This window comes from Archocentrus centrarchus, chromosome 4 (assembly GCF_007364275.1).
Source record: "Archocentrus centrarchus isolate MPI-CPG fArcCen1 chromosome 4, fArcCen1, whole genome shotgun sequence".
NCBI classification, from domain to species: domain Eukaryota; kingdom Metazoa; phylum Chordata; class Actinopteri; order Cichliformes; family Cichlidae; genus Archocentrus; species Archocentrus centrarchus.
The window spans coordinates 13,462,897-13,486,262 of record NC_044349.1 but is presented as its reverse complement, the minus strand read 5'-3'; the positions used below and the strand labels follow the sequence as shown (position 1 = coordinate 13,486,262).

Genomic DNA, 23,366 nt, shown 5'->3' with positions numbered 1-23,366 from the left:
TTGATACATAACCTGAACTCTCTTAGGCAGCTTTCTTTAAGTAGTCTTCAGGAATAGTTCTCCAGACCTTTTTGAAGGCCATTCAAAGCTCTTCTTTGGAAGTTGGCTGCTTTTTGTTCCATTCTCTATCAAGGTGATCCCCACTGCTTCAATATATACAGTACCTGTCAAAAGTTTAGACGTGTGTCCAAACTTTTGACTGGTACTGTATATATAGCACAACAACAGCCGCCTCTAAGCGATTTATGTTGTAAGGTAAAGATGTTGAGGTCCAGACTTTGGGGAGGCCAATCCATGATTGATACTGTTCCATTGTGTGTTTTTATATCCAGCTATGCTTTTACCGCACTGGCAGTGTATTTGGGATGATTGTCATGCTAAAAAAATAAAGCTGCTGCCAATGAGATGTTTTCCAGATCATATTGCATGGTGGCTCAAAATCTGATGGTACTTTTCTGCATTCATAATTCCATCAATTTTGACAAGATCTCCAACACCACAGGCTGAAATACAGCCCCAAACCATGACAGAGCCTCCACCGTGTTTTACAATGGTAGATACTCACTGTTGGACTTCTCCCCTGACTGCCTCCATACATATTGACAATTTGATCCAAAAATTTTAGGCCATCCATTTCTTCTTTTGTCTATTGCTCAAAATGTAAGAAAGTCTGGCTCCTTGGAAGCAAAGAATTAAATTAGGGATGGCTGAACTTTTACACAGTACTGTACGAGAAGTTGTCATCTTAAATCATACTGTTTAATCTCTATATTACATAGAGTAAACACATGCCTATTGCATAACAAAGTCAAAAGAAGATCGGCTTTTTTTTGTCTGTTTCATCACATTCACAGCTAACTGCAGGAATCACACAGAGGCAAAACAAGCAAGCAAGCAAACAAACACAAACAAACAGTGTGTGTCACCTACCGGTGGTCATCATGGTTAGCCAGTGCTTGACTGTACAGCTCTTCCAGCCGGGCTAGCGGTAGGCTGTGTACTGCAGATGGCCGCCGTTGTTCATAAGAGTGGTCCTGATGGGAGTGTCTCCTCCACAGCGGAGGCAGCAGCAGCGGGCCTGAGAAACGCCGCCGCACCACCTGGTTGACCATTGGGCGCGGATCCCTACACTGCTGCATCCCAAAGGAAAAAGCAGGAGAAAAAACATGAGTAAGTAACATATTGGTAAGTTTTCACATAATGTTTTTCAGCAGTCAGGATGATGCATCTGGAAACAAGTTGAGACAGAAGATGCACTCATCTTACAGCCAGTGAAACTAACACAATATTACACAAGAGTGCAGAAGACCTCTTTAAAGGATAATAACTCTTAAAAGGTGTCATCATAATGAGATAATTATCTTTACTCATTTCACATATTGGTTTTAATGTTGTGGCCACTTGGCATATAGTCAGTGGAGGCTGCAGTTCGCTGGAAGTGCTTGTGCAGTTGTGGGTCTGAGTGAAATGTCTCAGCAACTATGGACTGGCAACAAATTGGCCCAGCCTAGAAATACTTTGTAACAAGTGGATAATCAGGCAAAAACCCAAGTTGTGCTTCCAAACAGACATTCTCATCAGACTTTGCTTTACTTTGTATTTCTTGATAATTAGAAAAGTCATCATTACACATGATAAAAAAATCAGCATCTTGGCACACTGACAGACCGTAGTTGAAAGTGTTCACAGAGCCACGTTCACGGCTGCATATTTATAAATCTTGCTCGCTCTCTGACCCCCTGTTCAACAGGCCATAGTGCATTTGAAATGCACATTTTGAAACCTTCTGCATGCTTCACATGGCCACACAGGGTTTCCACTGAGTAGCCTACATAGTGAACTCTATGAAATTAGGCAAACAAGATTACAAATCACTCAAAGATTCATTAATAAAACATTAGAGATGAGACTTTAACATCACAGTTTTCCTGAAATATCATCTCATCGGTTACAATTACCATATATTTATAATGCATTACAGTTGATGCATGAGTATATACACTATTTAATAGGGAAAATAAGATTCATAATCGTATACCCGTAACAAACTGATGGCTGAAATTATTTTACTGTGGCAATTATAAATAGTTCCATCAATAACTATAATAAATGTATGTGTATTTTTCCAGGGACATGAGGCATCTGCCCAATCTTCCCCGAGGGTACAGCAGGCACTGCATGAACACTTTCCAGATTTGAGACTAAGTATGAAGTTTGTTTACCTCCCTCATCATTGACCTTTTTTGCCATTTAATATCCAATGACTGCAAAGTGTTTAAACAACAGGCAGGCAGACAGCAGCTCTGTCTGCCTGACAAACAACTATATGCGATTGTGGGGTCTTCTTTAAACTGTACATAACCAAGTCTACCATTAAAAAGGTCAAATGAGATTGAGGCACCCAGGGAAATATACATTCCCCAAAAATCTATGTCCATTTTGGCAGCTCTGAGCCTCTGCTGCCTTGTAATTTGGGCTTCGACTGAGTTCACGAGTTGAATTCAGTGAAAGCTGATGGATATTGATCTGCTATCCAGCAGGTCTCCTTTCCCTGATCGGTGCTGTCAAGCATCAAACATGACATGACTGTCAGGCCTGCTGCCCACCTCAGGCTACAGGACACACCTATCATCTCAGACTGCGTTGCCTCCAATGATTTGGTTTTCTCTGCCCGTCTCACCTTTGGTTATTTTCTCCCAATCAATGCAAACAAACAGCTTCAACCTTTGTATGAGAGTGACATGAAAACGAAGCATCTTATACTCGAAATGTACTCTGCATGACATTAGCTGACCCTGTTGGAAATGTCATTTAGCAAGAGTTCAGTCCACGGCTTCTTTTCACCTCCACACATTTATAGAATTGCAGCAGACAGTGGGTATGAATGTTGAATAGCTGATTTTGGCAGAATACAGAGATTGTAAAGATGTGGGGGATTCTGGAGCTGCCCGACCATCTGATAAGCTGTTCAGATGAAACATCTTGGCAGCTTAAATGTTCCTGACTGCAGACCTGGTTCTGCATCTTAAATCTGGTTTGTCGCTTTATGCTTGTTGGCCAAGCGAGTGCAGACTTGGAATTAAAATCATTTGTCATTTGTTGCTTTGTCAGCTGCTGTTTGCGCTTTTAAATCCACAGTAAGTGGTCAGGGGGAAAAAAAAAAAAAAGGAAAATATGAACTTCCAGAGATGCCTGATGAAGGATGTGTGGCTGAGGTTACCAAAGAAGTAACTGTCACATCTCCTGTTGTTAATTACCCTGTTCTGTCCTTAATTTCTTTCAACTGCTGTAGTAAATCTGTTTCACACAGGGATCTGAAATGAATTCCATTTCTTATGTGAGCTTTTCTGATAAGTATGTTTCGTGTAGAGTCAGTTTTGTTCAGACTGTCCTCAGCTATTTTATATAAAGTCTATTGCGGTTTCTTGTTTGCATGTTCAAAAGAGGGTCGACTGTAACCCAGTTATCTAACAGCTTGTGAACAAACCACAGGTTTTGAACATCTGCACTTCTATGTAGTACCTAATTTACCTGCTCATTTGAACTTGGTTACTGGGAACACAGAAATATTTTTTCTTTTTTATTGACTAAATGGATAAATTTGAAAAACAAACAAAAATTGCAGCCTATTAATGAACAAAAACTAGTGTTCTTTGTGATACCTGTACACAGATGTCAGGAGGAAGCATATGGCTCTGTTATCATCTGGCCGATCTCCTGCCATGCCACACACAGGAAGTGAAAATGAGTTGGTGGCAGTAGGCCTTGTGTGTGATGAGATGGGACGGCAGGTTCTCAGCAGGCCTCTGCCGCTAAAGAACCAGTGAGCTGATTACTGATCGTGCTGGTCTTTGCCACACTTTCCCTTTAATCAAGAGTACGAATGAGCACTAATGACTCACCCGTTCCCCCCGAAGCACTTGTGGTGTGTTCGGCTTGGTGAGGAAGGGCACAGCGGGACTCAAAACCCAAAGCACAACTGTATCTGTGCTCGAGTAATGGTTCATCACGGCTCAGTGTGCAATACAGATGAATGTGTAGTGAACAGTAGTGCTGATAAATCAACAGTCCTGCATTTAAGCTTCCAGCATTTAAAAAAAATCCCTGTGGGATTAACAAGCCTAAAACTGCAGAACTATGTAAAAAAAAAAAAGATTTTTCTTTCTCAAACAAATTTATTTGCTTATTCATCTTTCAGGGAGATCAGCTAGGCAATATAATGATATTCATATACTGGTTTAATAGTTTGTAATTTACAAAACTGTGAGTGATCAATACCAAGCCTGCCACAATGCAAAACTCCCAAATTTACACTATGAATGCCAAGGTCAGCCTGATCTGAATTCAGTCCTCCACTTTGGTCGAAGCTTCAACTTTTGAATGGTTTGCTGTGGAATATTATATTGACATTTTCAAGGTCAAAATTTTAATCTGGCCAAGACTTCAATTTATGACTAGATGCTTGGACAACAATGATTATTATTAATATACAAAATCTCTGTATGTCTGTTTATTTGTCTGAAGTCCAGGAACTGAGCAACCAATCTTGGGACACAAGTACATCTTACGACCCTGAAGGTTCTTATCTATATCAGATATTATAATGTCATCACACTGCTTGCCAACGACCTAGCAACAGGTAAAATGAACTGTTTTTAGCCTTTATGCACTTCCAATATTCTATGAAAGCATCCTATAATATCTCATCTATAGCCACAAAAATTGAATTATACATGCCTAGCAACCACTACTTTTCTCAGTGTGATTAAGGATCTCAGTTTGCCAACAGCATGAACATTGGCCAAATAATACTCTAGTGGTGTACTAATATAATATGTACTAGTATAATATACTGAGTTTGGTTAGTGTGGGGTGTTATAGAAAACTCAAGATTTCCCATTTCTTCTTCACAATAAAAGCCTTCAAAGAGCCACTGAAGACTTTCATTGTAAAGTAATCCCAAGAAATCAAATGAGCCACCACCTCTTAATATCTTTTTGAACTGGGGACACGTTTTAGAGCTTCAAGGTTGGCAGATTCTTTTCCTTTTTATTTATAATTGCAAGAGCACCATGATGAAAATGGCCACAAGCAAATTGGTAATGCAAACAGCTGGAGGTGATGAGTTCTAAGTGGAGTGTAGACAAATTTCAAATATCGAACATGTGAAACCTCAATGTGACCTACATAAAGCTGGTTAGAGTCACAAGTGTGCTTTATTGCAGCTACAACCCCACTGAGGTCACGGTAATGTGACACCCTGAAAGGCATGCTTCTAGATCAGTGAAGTAAGGTTAAAAGAAAAAAAAAAAAAAAGAGTTTGAGGTTAGTAATTTACACTTAAAAAAGAGGAACCACTGACTGCACCACTGCATCAACAAGCATACTGCTGTTGTAACATCACCAAATCTCATACATATGGTTGCTTGTGACGTTGCATTTCACACATACGACAACACGTTATAAATTAGAATCTACCCAGAACATCTAAGTAACATTTTCTGTCTGAGCTGGGACAGCTTGATTTTCTCAGTATTACACTGTTGCTAAAATGATCCAACTGGAAAGGTCCAGACTGTCTGCAATCTGCTGTAGCTTTTCTAGCAAGTCTTGTTTGTAATTTTATTTCCATTATGATAGTTTGTGTTGGGTTTTATCCTGCTAATTTGTTGTATAAACTGAAATGCCATCTAGGCCTCTCTATTTCTCTCTGCCTCTCTTGCTCTTGCTTATGCAAATTACTTGATTAGCCTGTTGTGTAAATGAGGCAATCAAAAGTCAATCAAACGCTCGTGTGTCACAAAACAGATCCTCGTAATTTGGCTCTAGACCCCTTCCACCAATCATTTTCTTCCAGATAAACACTGAAATGCTGTTCATAATCCATCTCCTAGTGCTTATAATAAACAAAGGTGCCAGTCTTCATCAGGAGGATGCAAGTGCCTAATATTTAGGATCTGGCAGACTTCGTTTATGAGTGACTGGGGGATGTATGCTTGTCACAGTATGGTAACTGATTGAGATGCCAAGGTCAAATAAAAAAACAAAAAAAAGGGCAAAAGTTGTGAAGTGGCAGATAATCTCACAGTGGGCATTTTATGCCATCCAGTGAGGCAGTACCTGATATTCAGAGCGTGTATTAGCATGTGTGAAGAGTGCTAATTGTAGCAGGCCAGACACCTTGCTGCTCTGACCACGGACCAACAAGCATCTGATGCTTAACACTACAGGTATCCCACAATTCACTGGGCTCCCATCTGCCCTGCACAGCAAAGCATTCATGCACTGTGCTCTCATGCATGAAACACAGGTACGCCTGCACATAATAAAAAAAAAAAAAACACGGCACACACACACACACACACATCACAGCCCAGCAGACATGCTCTTCCTGTTAATGGCACGATGATGTAATCAGAGATAATGAGAGCATTTCATCAGGACACGCCGATCCTTCTTAAACTTATGAAAGCAGTCACTGCCTGTGATTGCTTTCATAAGGTCGAGAGAACTTACGAATGCTGTTTTTCTAAATGGGAAAATGGATACTAAGGCACCATAGCAGCGAGAGGAGGGGAGCGCCACAAACCTTCCCATTGTGCATGTGATGTGTGCATCACTCCAGAAAGCCAGAAGAAATCTGCTCCTCTGATGCAAAACTGGCAACATTTACCTATACGCTTAATGCCACCTGGAGGTGCAAAGAGCACGATTAGCATCGCTCCAGAAATAGAACCAATCAGAGCTCTCCTCGTCGCACCCCTCTGTGCGTCTGGAGATGCGTGTGTGCCATGATTAACTCTGCAGGCAGACAGAAACTGGATGTTTTCATGAAATTTTCCAGACAGCACTTCAAAAGTTAACTTACCTGACAGCCAGGGGTGAGGCCGTGGGGTGGTGACATTTCTAAGATTAGTGTTTTAGAGATTACCTGTCTATAATTTATCCAACTGAAAACAGAAGGCAGGAATCAAAAGTAGAGCAATTTTACATTTCTTAGCTTATAGTTAGAAATATTAATGCATGTATTTCACCTAGAATTAAATAACCTTAACAAAGGAGGATGTAGGTTTGTTTGTTTATTTACAGTAAGATCAAGTTATTTCAATCAGTTCAATCTTGTTCATATAGCGCCATACCATCTGTTATCTGAAAGCTCTTTGCATAGTGAGGCCAAAATCTTACAATTTTAGAGAAAGAAAGACAAACATTTCTCCTTGGGTAAGGATTTAGCTGCATCGTGAGGACAAACAGGAAGAACAGACAGAAAAGGCTTCAAGCCGGGCTGCTGTCCTCCTCCACCTGTTGGAAAAAGGACTACATCTTTGTTGCTTTTGTTGTCGGGAGGAGTAGTTTTATTCCATGTGCAGTTCTGCAGCAACTCTGTATGCGTGTGTTTAAAAAAATACTACTTCATGGAGGAGGCCCTGTGGTAGACCCAGGACACGCTGGAGGGATTATATCTCTCGGCTGGCCTGGGAACGCCTTGGGGTCCCTCCGGATGAGCTGGAGGAGGTGGCTGGGGAGAGGGAAGCCTGGGCTTCTTTGCTTAGGCTCCTGCCCCCGCGACCCGGCCCCGGATAAGCGGGAGAGAATGGATGGATGGATGGATGGATGGATGGATGGATGGATGGATGGATGGATGGATGGATGGATGGATGGATGGATGGATGGATGGATACACAACTAAGCTCTGATTTTTGTATCTAGCTGAGCACCTGATTCTGTCTGCAGTTCAGTGTTGAGCAGGGGAGTCAGTGGATCAGACATTAGAGTGGACTGTGCCTTAATTCCAGGGTTGTTGTTTCAATCCCAAGTTCAAAGTATGCCAAAGTTTCCTTGAACAGGACATCGATACTGAGACCCCACATTAGTCCTGGTGGCAGGAGACCACCTTGCACAGTGCTATGCTGCTGGTGTGGGTGTGAGTGCATAGTTCACACCTTAACACAGTTTGCAAACCCACAAGTAAAAAGCTGCTGTGTTAGTGCAGTCCATTTAGCAGTTTTTTTCTTTATTTTTACTGAAAGCTGTGGCAGTCCTGAGAGCCTGCAGACTACAACTTCCGAAACCACATTGGAGCGTTTAGAAAAACACACTCTGCAAACACAGAGTACAAGGGAAATGTTTCCACAGGGGCACTAACAAGTGAGGGATACTGCTGGGACTGGCTTGAAATCAACTACCTGGCAGTGATGCTGGAAAAAGAGCCAACAGGTTTAGTTTTCTGTTAATCTGAAAGCATCAAACTTAAACAAAAAAACTAAAAGCAGGATTATACTTGGCATATTTACGCATCTGCACGTCTGCACAGCTCTGCTCGGGTCCGAGTCATTCAGGGTCTGTGCATATGATCGTGCACCTGCCTGTTTTTTGTGACTGTGCAGACTCGTCCGCAAAGAATTTAGATTACAATGCACAAACTACATATGCGCCCCAGGCAGCAGACTTTAAAGTAGTAGAACAGGATTGACTGCACAGCCGTCAGGTCTCCAGCTGTCCACGCCTCTAGCAGAGTATAAACAAGGCCTAAGAGGCACAATAAGACATGCTATAGCATAAAATATTTACTTAACACATTTACAGATTTTTTATCTAATATTATTTCATATAAAAAAGCTTTACCATGGTCCAGCACACTTGCATGGATACATTGTTGTTCACACCAAGTAATTAATTGGTTATTACTTTGGTAATAAAAAGTTCTTACTTAAATATTACCAATATGCTATCAACTTGTTACCCCCTTATTACCATGTTGTTGCCAATCTGCAAAGTGCTAATAATATAATATCCTTATCTTTACTGTGATAAATATACATTTAAGGTATTACATTAAAATGGATACTAGCAGTAAAATGCTTGAGGACCAACTAACTTCTATAGTTGCAGGTGTCCTTTAGACAAGTGTACAACTAAAGCGTCAGAAAAACATATAAAATGTAAACAAAGACCAATTTTTAATCTTTATAATCTAGAGTCAATTAAGCAGTAAATTCAGAGTTGTAAATATGCTCTGAAATAAAAATCCACATGCAACAGATTGTCAGCATGTTATTTTAGTGGCAAGAAATATGAAAAGTCTCAGCTTGAAATGTTGTGAATTTTTTGAGAAATGTGAAAGCCGTCATTCAATAATCTCACAGTCTTAGCACAACCTGTTTGTGGAATTCCACAAACTTCACAGCTCTAACTTTTAAACCTTTCTGTGGGCATTTATGCCCCAATGGCTGCAGTACGATTTAAGAGCCTTTGAAGCAAACTCACGCTTTTTACATTAAGATGCTATCAAAAGCCCTTTTGAAATGCTTCTCACTATGCACAACTGATTCTGCTGCAAACAATTGATTTTAAATGTGCACGCGTTTGTTAGGCGTCTCCTGTGTCTTTATTAGCTGTGAACAAAGCCCTGAAGCACAGATAAACCTTTTTATGACTGCGGGCCAGTTCAAACCAGTCATCATCTGACAGGAAGGTGTGTGTCACACATGCAGCAGAGTCAGAATGAGGTTTGGTTATTATGAACTTATCACTAAAGTCAACAAGAAAGTAGAAAGGGGGTGGGTGTGCGCGCGTGTGTGTGTGTGTGTGTGTGTGTGTGTGTGTGTGTGTGTGTGTGTGTGTGTGTGTGTGTGTGTGTGTGTGCGTGCGTGCGTGCGTGTGTGTGTGTGTGTATAAAAAGAGAGGCCAATCAAATTATTTACCTCAAGCCGAGACATTGGTGTTGGTTAAATGTTGCAACAGCAAGACAGTAGCTGAAAGAAAGAAAAATACAGAGTTGGTGTTAAAGTGACACTCATTACACAGTAACTTCAGACAACAGAAGTCCAAGTTGATCTTTAAACTAACAGAATGGGTTTGGTTTCAAAAGGAAATGAAAGAGATAAAAAATATATATATATAAAAAGCTTATCATGTAAAAATGTAAGTCTCTAAGACCTTTAATAGAAAACTCTTTTAAGAAAAAATCTTGTTGAACTGGGATTCACATCAGCAAAGTATGACTCATTAACACGACATGTGCTGATGATCCATGAGCATGCCAGAGGCATCAAAAAGCCTAAAAAGCCTTTCTATCCAGCCAGTAAAGCACACAATAAAGCACTTTTATTACTTTGATGTACTGATTTTTTAAAATAATTTTTTTCTTCACTCTCTCGCACATAGTGTTTAGCCCACACGGGTTCCAAGGATGCTGTTGTAAAAATAAAATGTAGCACAATAAACTGAAAATATTACACAAACAACAGCAGGGACAAAATGTGCCATCTCCCCTTCAAAGCCAGATTAAATTAGCAGACATGGACATTCCTCAGTGCTTCATATAAGAGATGATAAATCAGAGAATTGCAAAAATGCTTCTCAGTACCTCATATTAAGGATTCAGTTTTTAGATTCAGCATTTAAGCTTATGGACAGAATTTAGGCCAACAAATTGTATTTTATTACTGCCAGTTAGACACTTAAAGGAACACAAAATGTATTTCCAGATGTTTTTCAATCAAATGGAGATTTAAAGATTCTGCTATTCTTCTTAAGCCACTGATTCTCTTGCTTTTTATCATGCACCATACAGTAGACAGTGGCAGCCACATAAGCATTATCATTATTCACAGAGTAGCGTATGTGAGAATTGTGAGAATTGATGGTTGTTCTGAATGAAATTTCGTTATGATGGAATGACATTATATAACTTGTTGTATGATCTTGAATTTCGTTGTCTGTATAATGACAATAAAGTTTATTCTATCTATCTATGTGTTTTTTAGCTGTAAGATTAAATAGTACATTCAAAAGGGGACAGAGGCCTATTCAGCTTTGGGGGAGAAAGACACCAATGCACTACTCATGTGTGTTTTATTGTTGATGTTGAGATAAGGGTAGGGGAAACTGCACTGCAATCAGATTAGATGTCATATCAGGCGGACAAGGACTTTGAGCTTCTCTTTTAAACTTTGATGTTTTGTTGTAAGGATGCAAAACTGCTGCTGAACTCACTTTATGGTAACACCAGCAATTGTGTGCTGTTAATTTTCTGAGAACACACAACACACAACCAGCACTCAAAGGGAATGCAAAACACACCTGGTAGCCTTGATGCAAACAGGTAGATTACAAATAAAAAAATTGCTTTGAATCAGACTGGATTAATCCAATTATCTCTCTAATCCTGGTTAATCGTGGGGTTAGGTTAATTGGTGATTCTAAATTGCCCATAGGTGTGAATGTGAGTGTGAATGATTGTCTGTAAGGGCGTACCCTGTCTTTTGCCCTAAGGCAACCATGATCCAACCCTGAACTGGATAAGCAGAAGAAATTGATGGATGGACTATGGTACTGTATACATTCACCGGCCACTTTATTAGACACACCAGTTCAACTGCTCGTTAATGCAGATCTCTCGTCAGCTAATCACATGGCAGCAACTCATGCACTTAGGCATGCAGACACAGACAAAACAACTGAGCCTCAGAATGGGGGAGAAAGGTGATTTACGTGACTGAATGTGGCAGTTCTCTGGGTGAAGATACCTTGCTGATGCCAGAGGAGAATGGTCAGACTGCTTTAAGCTAATAGGAAGGTAACAGTAACTCAAATAAACACTTGTTGCAATCAAGGTATGCAGAAGAACACCTCTGATCACACAACACGTCAAACCTTGAAACAGGTGGGCTGCAGCAGCAGAAGACCACAGCGGGTGCCTCTCCTGTCAATTAACAGGAAACAATTCTCACAGGTTCACCTAAACGAGACAACAGAAGATTGGAAAAACCTTGCCTGGTCTGATGCGTCTCAATTTCTGGTGTGATGTTCAGATTGCAGGATCTAAATCTGGCATACACAAAATGAAGGTATGGATCCATCCTGCCTTGTATCAACAGTTCAGGCTGATGGTGGTGCTGTAAAGGTGTGAGGGATATTTTAGTAGCACACTTTGGACTTCTCAGTACTTGAGGATCTTGAGCATCAATTAAACACCAAACTGGTTTCCTGAACACGACAATGAGTTCCACAGTCACCAGATCGCATCCCAAAAAATTTGGGATGTGGTGATATGGGAGATTCTCATCGTGGATGTGCAGCCGACAAATCTGCAGCAGCTGTCATGTCATCATGTCAATAGGGACCCAAATCTGTGAGGAATGTTTCCAGCACCTTGTTGAATCTATGACAATAAGAATTATAGCAGTTCTGAAGGCAAAAGTAGGTCCATTATTAACCAGTAACAAGGTGTACCCATAGTGGCCAGTGAGTGTAGGTCAAGTTCCAAAACCCCTGAAACCCTACACCCCCCATGACAAAGTGTAGCATAACTGGTATTCATCGTGCACTTCCCTATTTGACACCTCCAGTTTGTCAAATGCAAACTGGAGGTGTCAAATGCAACACCTATAGTTTCTAGTGCAGGGTTTAGGTTAAAGGTGAAATCAGAAATTACATCTCTTGATGAAATGTTACTACTGTCATTGTAACCAGTGGCGCAAAAAGGGGGTATGCACTATATGCAATGCATAGGGGCGCCGCACAAGAGGGGGGCGCCAAAACGATGTGGGAAAATATTTCTCTAGTTGCATTTTCTGTATTTAGCAGCTGTGCATATGACATGATCAATAACACAGAGGCGCTGCGCTGATTAGGCGCCCCTGCGCTCCTTCACCTCCCCTCCTCCTGTCCCATTTAAAGACAGTCGGTAAGTTATGTCATAGAAGTCTTGTATTTTATAAGTCCATGAATAAGTGATCTGCACACATGAACACAGTAAACGTTGAGAGGATGCGGATGGTGTGTGTGTGTGTGTGTGTGTGTGTGTGTGTGTGTGTGTGTGTGTGTGTGTGTGTGTGTGTGTGTGTGTGTAGTGTTCTAGCTAGTGGTTGATCACAAGGCGCGGCGCCAGGCTGAGACGCTTCACTTTCGGAGCTCTGCTGTCTCTGCATTTAGCAAACAGGATTTATTTAAATCAGTAAAATAAATTTGAATGGCCAGAATACAGCAGCTTTTTTCCTCAACACATTAAATAAAATTTAAAATTATATTATTCTTCAAAAACCACATTAGGAAAAATGAATATATTTCAAACTGATGAAAAGTTGCAAATTTTTCAGGTAAAAACTGTAATGTGAATTTCTGCGCTTCACAGTCGGAAAAACGCTGCAAAAACTGCGCAGTGTGTCCAGTTTATCAGCAAATAGCGGAGCTGCAAACACAGCGGTGGAGACAAGTTATCACGCGGTCTAGTCCCCAAAGCTGCAGGGACGCATTATGATGCTTCATGAGAAAAGTCGACTCTCAGCCACCTTTCATCCCGGAGACCTGCTGAGGCTTTTCCTTCACTTTCTATGAACTGACAGATTTCCTCAGGCAGCTCATCGCACCTGTGTAATAAGGCGCGTCACCAAATTCAGAAACTATTTACTCCAGAAGAGACTGAAACTGCCTCTTACAAAGTTCCCTGTCTGTGTTTCGGTGTTTATGACGCGTTCTGTCTTCAGGACTTTGCTGCGCGGCGTTTCCTGCTGTGTGACGCAGTGATGCTCTGTCAGCTCACCTGTGCAGGTCTCCCTCTTCATCTTTTCCGTATCTGTCCCACCAATCCGCTCTTTCCCCGGAGCGCAAGTGAGGAAAAGAGACAGATGGTTTACCTCCGATGTCAGCGTTCAGGTCTTTTGCCTCCCACCTGTTTGGAAAATCCCTGTTTTCCACTTTTCGTTTGGTCATTTTTTGGCGAGTCAGGCAGCTTAAATGTCACTGTAAAAAGTGCTGACCGATGTTTTACCCGCTGATCACTGATCAATCTGCAATAGAGAAAACGGGTTAGCACACAGTTCTTGGCCTGCCGGCAGCTGCTGCAGTGCGTGGAATTTGTAGTATAAGTGGTGGGAGCACATTTACCCGCGGGCTATTAATAATAACTATATGAAATCATCTTGCTGGCCGTATAAAATTAGATCGTGGGCCGGAAGTGGCCGCAGACCTTGAGTCTGACACATTTGAAATAGAGAAAAACTGCAGTACAGAAGTTAAAATGGACAGATGAATTGTTAGTATGAAAAATTATTTCTTATCTGATTACTTGATTAATTGATGGAATAATTGATACAATACTCGATTCTGAAAATAATCGATAGCTGTATTCAGAAAGCCATAGTCAAACATTAGTTTTCAGCACCAGTGGAGCTGTGAAAGGCCTTTAAGAAAAATGACATGCACCTCAAGAAATGTAACTACAGGTTCACAAAGACTGTGATTACGCTTTAGATGTGCTTTTTGGTTACATGTGTAGGCCCCTTCACTCAATTAACAATCGGGAGCAGCTTTTAGCGGTTAGTATTAGCTTGCTAATTAGCATTACCACCCCCGCCCCTAAAAATGTGTCCGCATACACCTCAGAAAGTATATAGCTGCGCCCCTGATTGTAACATTATGATTTTGAAAATCTCTTCCCGAACCCATAAGACAGATAAGTGTTCTTCACAATGTGCAAAATTGCTAAAATTATGCCTTCAGCAGAGGATCCTGCTGCCTCTTCTAAGTCACTCACCATGCAAACCATCTCCCCCGCGAGCAGTATCTGAGTGGTTTAGACCTCATTGGATTATTACTCTTACTATTACACTGTTCAGCTTTGACATTACGCCTGACAGTTACAAGCTGCAGTAGCTCAGGGGGACAAGATGTGGAGAGCTGAAACACAGGACTGTGCTTGAAGGATCAGTTTGATCTGTTGTAATTCCTGCTCTTAGTCAATTTGAGTGAAAGAAGACCATGGATTATTAAACTTCCCTTCAGGCCATAATATAAAATTCAATCTGCCACTCAGCTTTATATTTGTCCAAACAACATAAAAACGCAGCATAGAAACAGTCACCACCAACATTTACAAGCACCTAGCATCCAAAGATGTCAGGTTAGCACGCACAGCCATTCAGGTTCTAATAGCAACACTCCTGTGCAGATTTTATAGATTTATAAAACAGATCAGCACATGTGCACTTTATAATTCTGCCTTAAAGAACACATATTTGCAACTGCTACAAGTGCAGAATTTTAGTTATGCCGTTTGTCATTTACGAGCCTTTACAGGCCAGCATTTAGGCAGTTAGTAATCTTCTTTTCAGATTGTGACTATTTCTATGATTTTTCCAAACTGACAATCCGAGCATTCACACTCACTTTACACTGTGACTGGCCAGTTATGTGTAGGTGAAAGGAGACAGAGAATGAGCTAAAATCTTTTTTTTTCTGCAGCATTTCACATGAACACGGTGCAACACTATGAATGTCATTTAGGAGAGACTGTTTAAAAATCACCATTTGCTTAAGAGCATTCCTAAGTAGGGTCCCAGTGGGAATGGAGCCTGTCCCAGCTTAGACCGGGTGATAGGCAAGGCACGCACTGGGCTAATGTAGAGTCGCTGACAACCATTCACACGCACATCACCAGTGAACCGAACATGCATGTGTTTGGTAGCTGGAGTAAGGCTGTGGAGACACTATGATACAAACCCCGAACCGTCTCACTGAGAGCCCCCCCATTACTTTCATATTTAAACAATACCCCGACTTACACTTTTCTAAAATAAAGAAAGCCCATTTTTTACCCTTTCCAGTGCAGCTATTCAAGACACATAACCACTTAACATTTCTGGCACTGTAAGACAAAATGTTATACCAGTGTGTTTTTTTCTAACTCAACACTGTTCTGCAGGGAACAGCTCATTTTGCCACAAGACATTGCCCTTTCCATGCACCGGTAGCTGTTCTATAAAACATGCACGCAGCTCGTCACTTTTCTGCTGTCTTCTGAACCGCACATGGATGTCTCCATGGACATGCAGCTTGTGCTGTTCGCCAAACCTATTTGCATGCTGAAGGCAGATGCTAGACTGCACATTTGAGGTTAAATTGAACAGCATTAAAAGGATGTCATGTTTGCGTGCGCAGTCTTATAGATCAAAGTGATGGGAATGTACAGAATGAGAAAAACAAACTTTGTTCAGCATATTAATCATAAATCTAAACAGGAAACTCTTCTGTGGCACCCACAAGTAGTATCTAAGTTTGTGCGCTTGCACAGACAATAGCATGATAGTTTCACTTCAAATTGAATTAAAGAGGTGAAAGTGCAACATGTCTAACAGCAGTGGAAGTTAAGGGTTCAGTGATGCTGGCTTTTCCATTTGTTAGACAGCAAATCTCTGCGAAACCGGTCACACGCAAAGCAACAAGTATTAAAGGAGCAGGTGTAAATGTTAACACTACCACATTAAAGGTATTTTCAGTTGAGCTGCTCAAGAGAAAGTACTGCTACACTGATATGAATGAAACTCAGAGACATGAATTGCATTATCATTCATCCAAACATTATCTTCCACTTATCTGACGTTAGGTTTCAGTGGCAGCAGGCTAAGCAGGGCAATCCAGATATACTCCCATTCTCCTCAGCCACACTTTCCAGTTCCTCCGTGGGGATCCCGAGATGTTTGCAGGCCAGCTGAGAAATACAATCTCTCCAGCAGGTTCTGGGTCTACCCCAGGGTCTCTTCCCAGTTGGGTGTATCTGGAACACCTCCAAAAAGTGGTGCCCAGGAGGCATCCTAACCAGATGTTCGAACCACCTCAACTCAGAAAACCCCTAATGATACTGAGTTCTCAGAGCTGGTTAACCTCACCAAGAAGCGGGAAACTGGGGCCTGGGAGGGGAGCCCAAAGGTGAGCTTCTGGTGGCCAGATCTGTGTCCATGGGACCCACCACCCACAGGGGCAGGCACCGCAGTTGGGTGCAATGTGAGCTGGGCGATAGGTAAAGGCAGGGGCCTGGGCGTGTGGACCCTCAGCATCACAGACTGGTTTTTGGGACGTGACCTGTGTTTTGATGCTCACCAAAGCTTGTTTACAGGCCTTTTTCACAAAATATGTGTTGATGCACCACAGCAGGAAAATGATGGTGTAAACAAAAGAAAAGATGGCTGAATCCCATTTAACTGCATGAGTTTTGACCATTGCCAGCTCACCGCTGAATGAAACAGAACTATCATTACTGGAGAGAAGACAGAAAGCTCAAACTGTGCTGCATCATACATGTAACATGCCTCACTACCCTCAAAAAAATACACTAAACATGCCCTCTCAATTTAAACTGCAAATTTTCCCTTCTCTCCCTGTGACGTCTGCGCCTGCTGATTTGACCCCTTCACCATCCCTGCATCCACCTGCTGTACCCCCAGGTACAGCAGGTGGATACACACACAAATGTGTACCACAAATGTGATACATGAGAAAGCAGGGAGTGATGAGCATGTTCTATCAGTCTCACTGATAAAAATACAACAGTGCCGATAAGTCTCAGTTAATATTTATAGAGAGATTATTCAGTGATAGCTAATTTAAAGTACTTATTTAAATGTCAGCATGAAATGCAGCAATAATAAAGTGAATGTGTGTGTGTGTGCCATTACCACACGACTCAAAGTTTTAAAGGCAGCAATTTAAAATTAAATTCACCTTAGAAGTGATTGTTAAATGGCCTCCCCCAGTTCACACAATCCTATACAGTCAATATATATTTTAATTGCAATGATGATTCAACCGAGAAAACTGCAGAGGTGCCTCTGTGTGAGTCATGAAATACTGTCTATGGGAGAAAAAAAATGAATGGGAGATTTACTTTCAGAGCAAGGGAAGCTCAAAATAGCTGCTTCCACTTTAGAACTGCATGACAAATGAAAATGTCTACTGTGAAAAAGGCCTGTTGTATTAATGCAATGATGCTTTGACAGAAGTATTCTCATTTCAACAGTAAGTGGACCCTTCTTCATCTTTTAATCTTTGGAGCGCTTACAGTGATGCTGTAATCTTTATTTTCTTTTACTTTTGAGGGAAGAAAAGAAGTCCTAGAGGCCTGAAAAGCCTCTGCCCTTTGAAACACAGCACAACAGTCATCCAGGGCTTTTTTTTTTTTTTTGATGTTCTAGTTTCAAGATGCTTTTTGGTGGAGTGCAGTAACAATTCTTTGAAATTCTGTCTTTTTTTTGGCAATCTATCACTTCTTAAACTAATGCCAGACAGTCTTTTTTTCCTTTGACAGGAATGGATGACATTTAAACTCAGAGGATGATGAGTTTCTCTGGAGATTTCCACCAAAGGCAAAAATCTCTTGTAAGTTCTTACTGGGGACATTGTGACCCTTCTGGTGTAACTACCACCTTCCTTAAGAGCTGCTTTACAGCAGTGAGGACGCTACTGGTATTGTGCATGCCGGCTCCCTGACAGTACTGAACAGAACCACAAACAGTGTTTTAGTTATGTGCGCAGTTGTCTGCAATGGCTATTTATAATATGTGCTGGAAGCAAAACTATCAGTCTCTCAGATACTAATGAATGTTCAGTATAAGTGCTTCCTTGAATGCAGGCATAGCAGGAAGGTTAACCGCTCAAATACTTAAACTGAAAAGCAATTCCTGACTTTTGCGTCCCTGCACTTCATTGAGTTGACTGACCTGGGATCATGACATATGGTTTCTCAAATGAGAATGAGCACCGCAAGAGGACTAACAATTAGCCAGTCAGTGTTTTTGTGCAACTGTGTGTTGGGGCCAAAAAGGAAGGAGAATCCCCTTTTCTACAGAAATCAGTTAGACCGGTGGCAACATCAGACTGAAGATGGAAAGTGCAACGAGTTCCGTCTGATATCAGGCAAGGAGGGTACGCTCCTTATTTCAACCAGTGTATAAATGCATGCTTTGCAATTAAATAAAATGTTACAGACATTTCTCTGTAAACCGAGTATCAACACTACCTTGTGCTGCAGTCATCCAAAAGTTCACACATTGTGCTAGTTAAACTCCCCACCCTTGTACAGCACAGTTTGTAATGATTAACTATAAGAGCAGCGGCACCTTCTTACATATTCTCCAATCTTGTTCCCATAAAGTGAACACCCAAGCTGTTTTCTGATGCTGGTATTTGTGGTGACGCACAGCAAATAGCAGACAGGCTTCTTTCAATCCAGGCTGATAAGACTCAGAAAAACTCTGTGCAAGAGTCAAGCAGGACTTAGGCGTGCACAGTGCTATAAACCGAATCGGGTGTTCGGCCTAAAATGTAATGATGAATGTTTCTGACATTTAAACTGAAGCAAATCCCCACAAAGTAATAAGCATGACAGATGTCATGAGTCTCCTCATAAATGCTTGCAATCTGAATGGTTTCTGTGGCTGGACGAGCATAAGGGTCATGGCCAAGACTAGTAATTGCATGAAAAAAATGCTGCTGATAAATAGTCTGTATATTAATCACATATCAATAAATGCCCTGGTGATTTTTCTCCCAAAGCCTCCTCTTCTTCTTCTCACCAACGGCAATTCTAAGAAAGTGACAAGAGAAATCTCATTTTTCTGTCAAACAGTGAGTCATCCAGTTTCAGGCACTGACTGTGAATCCTTTCAGATGAAGACAGCAGGAGGCAGCGGATTAGCGCTGCAGCAGGCTGCCATCTAATGGACACACCGGGAACAGTCTCCCTCGGGCTATGCCTCCGGTTGTAGAGTGGGTTCGCTGTCCGGTAACTTTGGGGTCGGAAATTCAATTATCCGAGGAGTCCTTGGACAAGACACTGAAGCCTGAAGTGCTGCTGGTGACTCCAGAAGCTGCAGATCATTGAGAATGTCTTTTCCTGTTTATCTGTATTGCTCAGATTGATGACACCGCAAGATTTCAAAAGTTTCCCACGGCAGAAAAACTGGTCTGACTGAATGAGAGAAAACTGCTGAATTGTGTAACTTTGCCGTCTGCGTGAAGGCAAAGCTCTGTCTCACTGAGAAGACTTTATCTGGTAACTCCTGCTGATGGTTGATGGATGGAGGCTGACAGAAACGCCGCTGGCCCAACAAAAACGTTTCTCAGCTCAAAAATTCTCACAGAACTGGGCAAAAATTTAGAAAGAATACATGCCCAAATTCTTGAAAACCTGAAACCAGCCTATTGGTTTTTGTTTTGTTTTGTTTTGTTTTTTAATAAAGGTAGAGCATTTATTTACAACGTTTAAAAAGAAAACACAAAACATATTCCAGCAGAGTTCAGCTCAGTAAAGATATGTTTTTCTCAAATCAAATATTTAGAAAAGCAATTTCTGATCTGTCATTCCCAATCAGTAACAGCTGCAAGGGCTGTATGAGCATTTTCTATTTAAAAAAAAAAGACAAGAACGAAAATGAAAAAGTAATTAAATGGAGGCGCTAAAAAAAAGCCTGCAAAATCCTTCCTGACCATGCAATGCATCAGACAAATAATGAATCACTCGTATTGTAAAACAGACCAATTAGAAGCTTTACTGGAAAAGGCAAAGATAAGTGTGCATGCTGAGACAAGAAGATGTGGCGTTTTTTCCTTGTAACTCGTTGCTTGGAAAATGTGTTGTAAGAAAGCAAGTCAGAAAGAAAAGCAGATAACCAATTTGAGACGATGACTGATTAAATGAGATAACATTTGAGTTATTACTTTCAGTGTTTGGTTGAAAGCAAGAAAGAGAAAGAAAGACAAAGAAAGATCTGTGTCAAAACTGCGAAGACGCGCTGAGTGTGTGGATCACAGCGAGAGAGTGAAGGAAGCAGATATGGAGGAAGGAAGGAGATAAAGGAAGGAGGGAGGAGGGTACATTCCATGTGGCTTTAACTGGGAAGATGAATTATTTAGAAGCTTTAAACACACACACGGTTCAACTGCTGCCTAAAATCCGACAGAGTAAGGTGAAAGAAAACTCCTGCTACTCATACTGCTGGATACATCCTTCACTTCAAAGGATTATTTAAATATATTACAATAGTAGTATACTACTACAATATATACTACAACAGAATCTTATCATGAATATAATGAAGACCCTCCATAGAAATTTGTGTTTTTTTTAATAAGAGGATGACTGCATTTACATTACAGAACCAGGCGAGTCTGTTATAGTGATCAGATGCGACTTTAGCTTAATTAATATCAGTCTAAAATCAATGCGCAGTATCTAAGTAAGTTTCTAATCGCTCCTACAATAGTTCGATAGGGAAACTGGTATTCTTCTGAATGTCCTCTCTCATGAGTGCCAGCACCTTAAGTTTTTATTGTCGGATTAGTCCGTTGAAAACCTGCTTGTAGCCAAAGCAGCCGCTGGCCATCTGAGCGCATTTAAGATGCAGGATACAGTGAGTCTGGGCGTTAATGTTAAAGACTTATTTTGACTCACCGCAGCGATCCACCGTCTTGTTTCGTCTCGTTCCCTCGCAGTGAAATACGGCTGAACCTGCTCAAGGTGTCCGTCACGTAACACTGCTGCACTTATCGCCCTTTTCCATTTTTATTGCTGCAAACTAGTCACTTACTTTTAGACTTCAAACTCTGCTACATGTAGAGCTCCGTGTCTTTCCGTCACTGCGACGTCAGCGAGCGGATCACATGGCAGGAAGTGAAGCCCTGAGACGTAAACAACTTTACTATACCGGCCACGAGGTTTCCCGCAGCCTTGATTCACAAGCCAGCTTCACGCCCAGGTGCTGCTGGGTGCACTTGGCTGAAGCGCCAAGTGTATCATTTTACTACTCAATCTGTCCGACACACACACCTAATTATGTTTGTTTTGTTTATCTGTCATTTATTTAGGTCACATAAATCTTATCAGCAGTGATATTCTATTTCACTTAATTTTCTTCAGTATCAGGCATTTTTTTCAGCTTTCATCTGCTATTTATGAACTCTTTCAGTGGACACTGTTAGGTACACCTTGCTAATACTGGGTTGGACCCCCCCTTGCCTTAAGACCCGTCTTAATTCTTCATGGCACAAATTCACCAAGGTGCTACAAACACTCAGAGATTTTGGTCCATATTGACATGACAGTGTCACACAGTTGCTGCGCATCCATAATGAGAATCACCACTTCCTCCACATGCCAAAGAAGCTCTGTTGGGCTGAGATCTGGTGACTGTGGAGGCCATTTGAGTGCAGTGAACTCACTGTCATGTTCAAGAAACCAGTTTGAGATGATTTGATCTTTGTGGCATGGTGTGTTATCCTGCTGGAAGCAGCCATCAGAAGATAGGTACACTGTGGTCATAAAGGGATGGACATGGTCAGCAACAACACTCAGCTAGACTGTGGTGTTTAAATGATGCTCATTTGGTACTAAAAGGATTCAAAGTTTGACAAGAAAACGTCTCCCACATGATTACACCATTGATACAAGGCAGGATGGATCCATGCTTTCATGTTGTTTGTTCTGACCCTACCATCTAAATGTGGCAGCAGCTATCTAGACTCATGAGATCAGGCAACATTTTCCCAGTGTGCTATTATCCAATTTTGCTGAACTGTGGCCTCAGTTTCCTGTCCTAGCTGACAGAAGTGGCACCGGGTGTCTTCTGCTGCTGTAGCTCATCTCCTTCAAGGTGTGTACTTAGCGACGCTCTTCTGCATACCTTAGTTGCATACCTTGAGTGGTTCTTTGAATTACTGTTACCTTCCTATCAGCTTTGAAGCAGTCTGGCCATTCTTCTCTGACTGCTGACATCAACAAGGTCTCTTCACCCAGAGAACTGCCACGTTCAAAGTCACTTAGTTGTTTTGGCCGTGTCTACATCCCTAAATGCATTAAGTTGCTGCCGTGTGATTGACTGACTAGATATTTGCGGTGTAAATATAAAGTATAAAGTGGCCTGTGAGTTTATACTACATGTCTTGACTTTCAAACCACAAGCGGACCAACTGCTAGTGATGGGCAATGACACCTATCTCCACAGTGACACCTACTGGCCAATTTGGCTATCGCTACATCTTGATAACACTATTCTGTGAAACAATGACACGGACAATCACTGAACAAAAAACAACTCATTTGTCATGAGAATTTCCAAGAAATAGATCGTCTGTGATTAATGGAGGTGTTTTTTATTTTTTCTACAGTATGAATCGTCTTTCTGGCTGCGCAGTTTGACCGGTTAGAGTACTTTAACCCGACACCTGCAAAAGGATGAAGTCTCTCGATGTAAATAATATTAGAAAGTGGAAAAAACTAGAGAACAGACATGAGTATGAGCTGAGGCTTTCTGTCTTATTTTTCTCCTTGAAATCAGAGGCGCTTTTTATTGAGGTAATTAGTGAATTTACAGCGCAGCGTGTCGCTCTCTCTCTCTCTGCTGATATAAGTCAATGGAGCTCACCCAGCAGTCTCGTTTTCACTCGCTCTCCCATCTATAAGACAGTAATCATTCAAATAAGCCAATATTTATTTAATTAAACTTTGGTCTTGGGGTTTAAGTGAATGGATAGCCTACATCGGTCTTCACAATCCACAGCAAATCCACTAACGGTAGTATCAAAAACTTTCA

At 41.3% G+C, this 23,366-nt stretch overlaps 1 protein-coding gene across 2 annotated transcripts in view; it reads right to left on the bottom strand.

Annotated features, from left to right (window-relative positions):
- The window catches only part of pde4cb (phosphodiesterase 4C, cAMP-specific b), a 107,035-nt gene extending 85,688 nt beyond the window's left edge, over positions 1 to 21,347 (bottom strand). Inside the window, exons 1-3 of one of the 2 annotated variants that reach the window (XM_030726982.1) lie at positions 21,230 to 21,347; positions 9,705 to 9,755; positions 931 to 1,133 (exon numbers count right to left, since the gene is read on the bottom strand). In XM_030726982.1, the coding sequence (XP_030582842.1) occupies positions 931 to 1,133; positions 9,705 to 9,719 (218 nt within the window). In that variant the 5' untranslated portion in view covers positions 9,720 to 9,755; positions 21,230 to 21,347. The remainder of the gene's footprint in view (positions 1 to 930; positions 1,134 to 9,704; positions 9,756 to 21,229) is intronic. The other variant, XM_030726984.1, reaches the window with a different exon arrangement.
- Between the last annotated feature and the right edge of the window lie 2,019 nt (positions 21,348 to 23,366).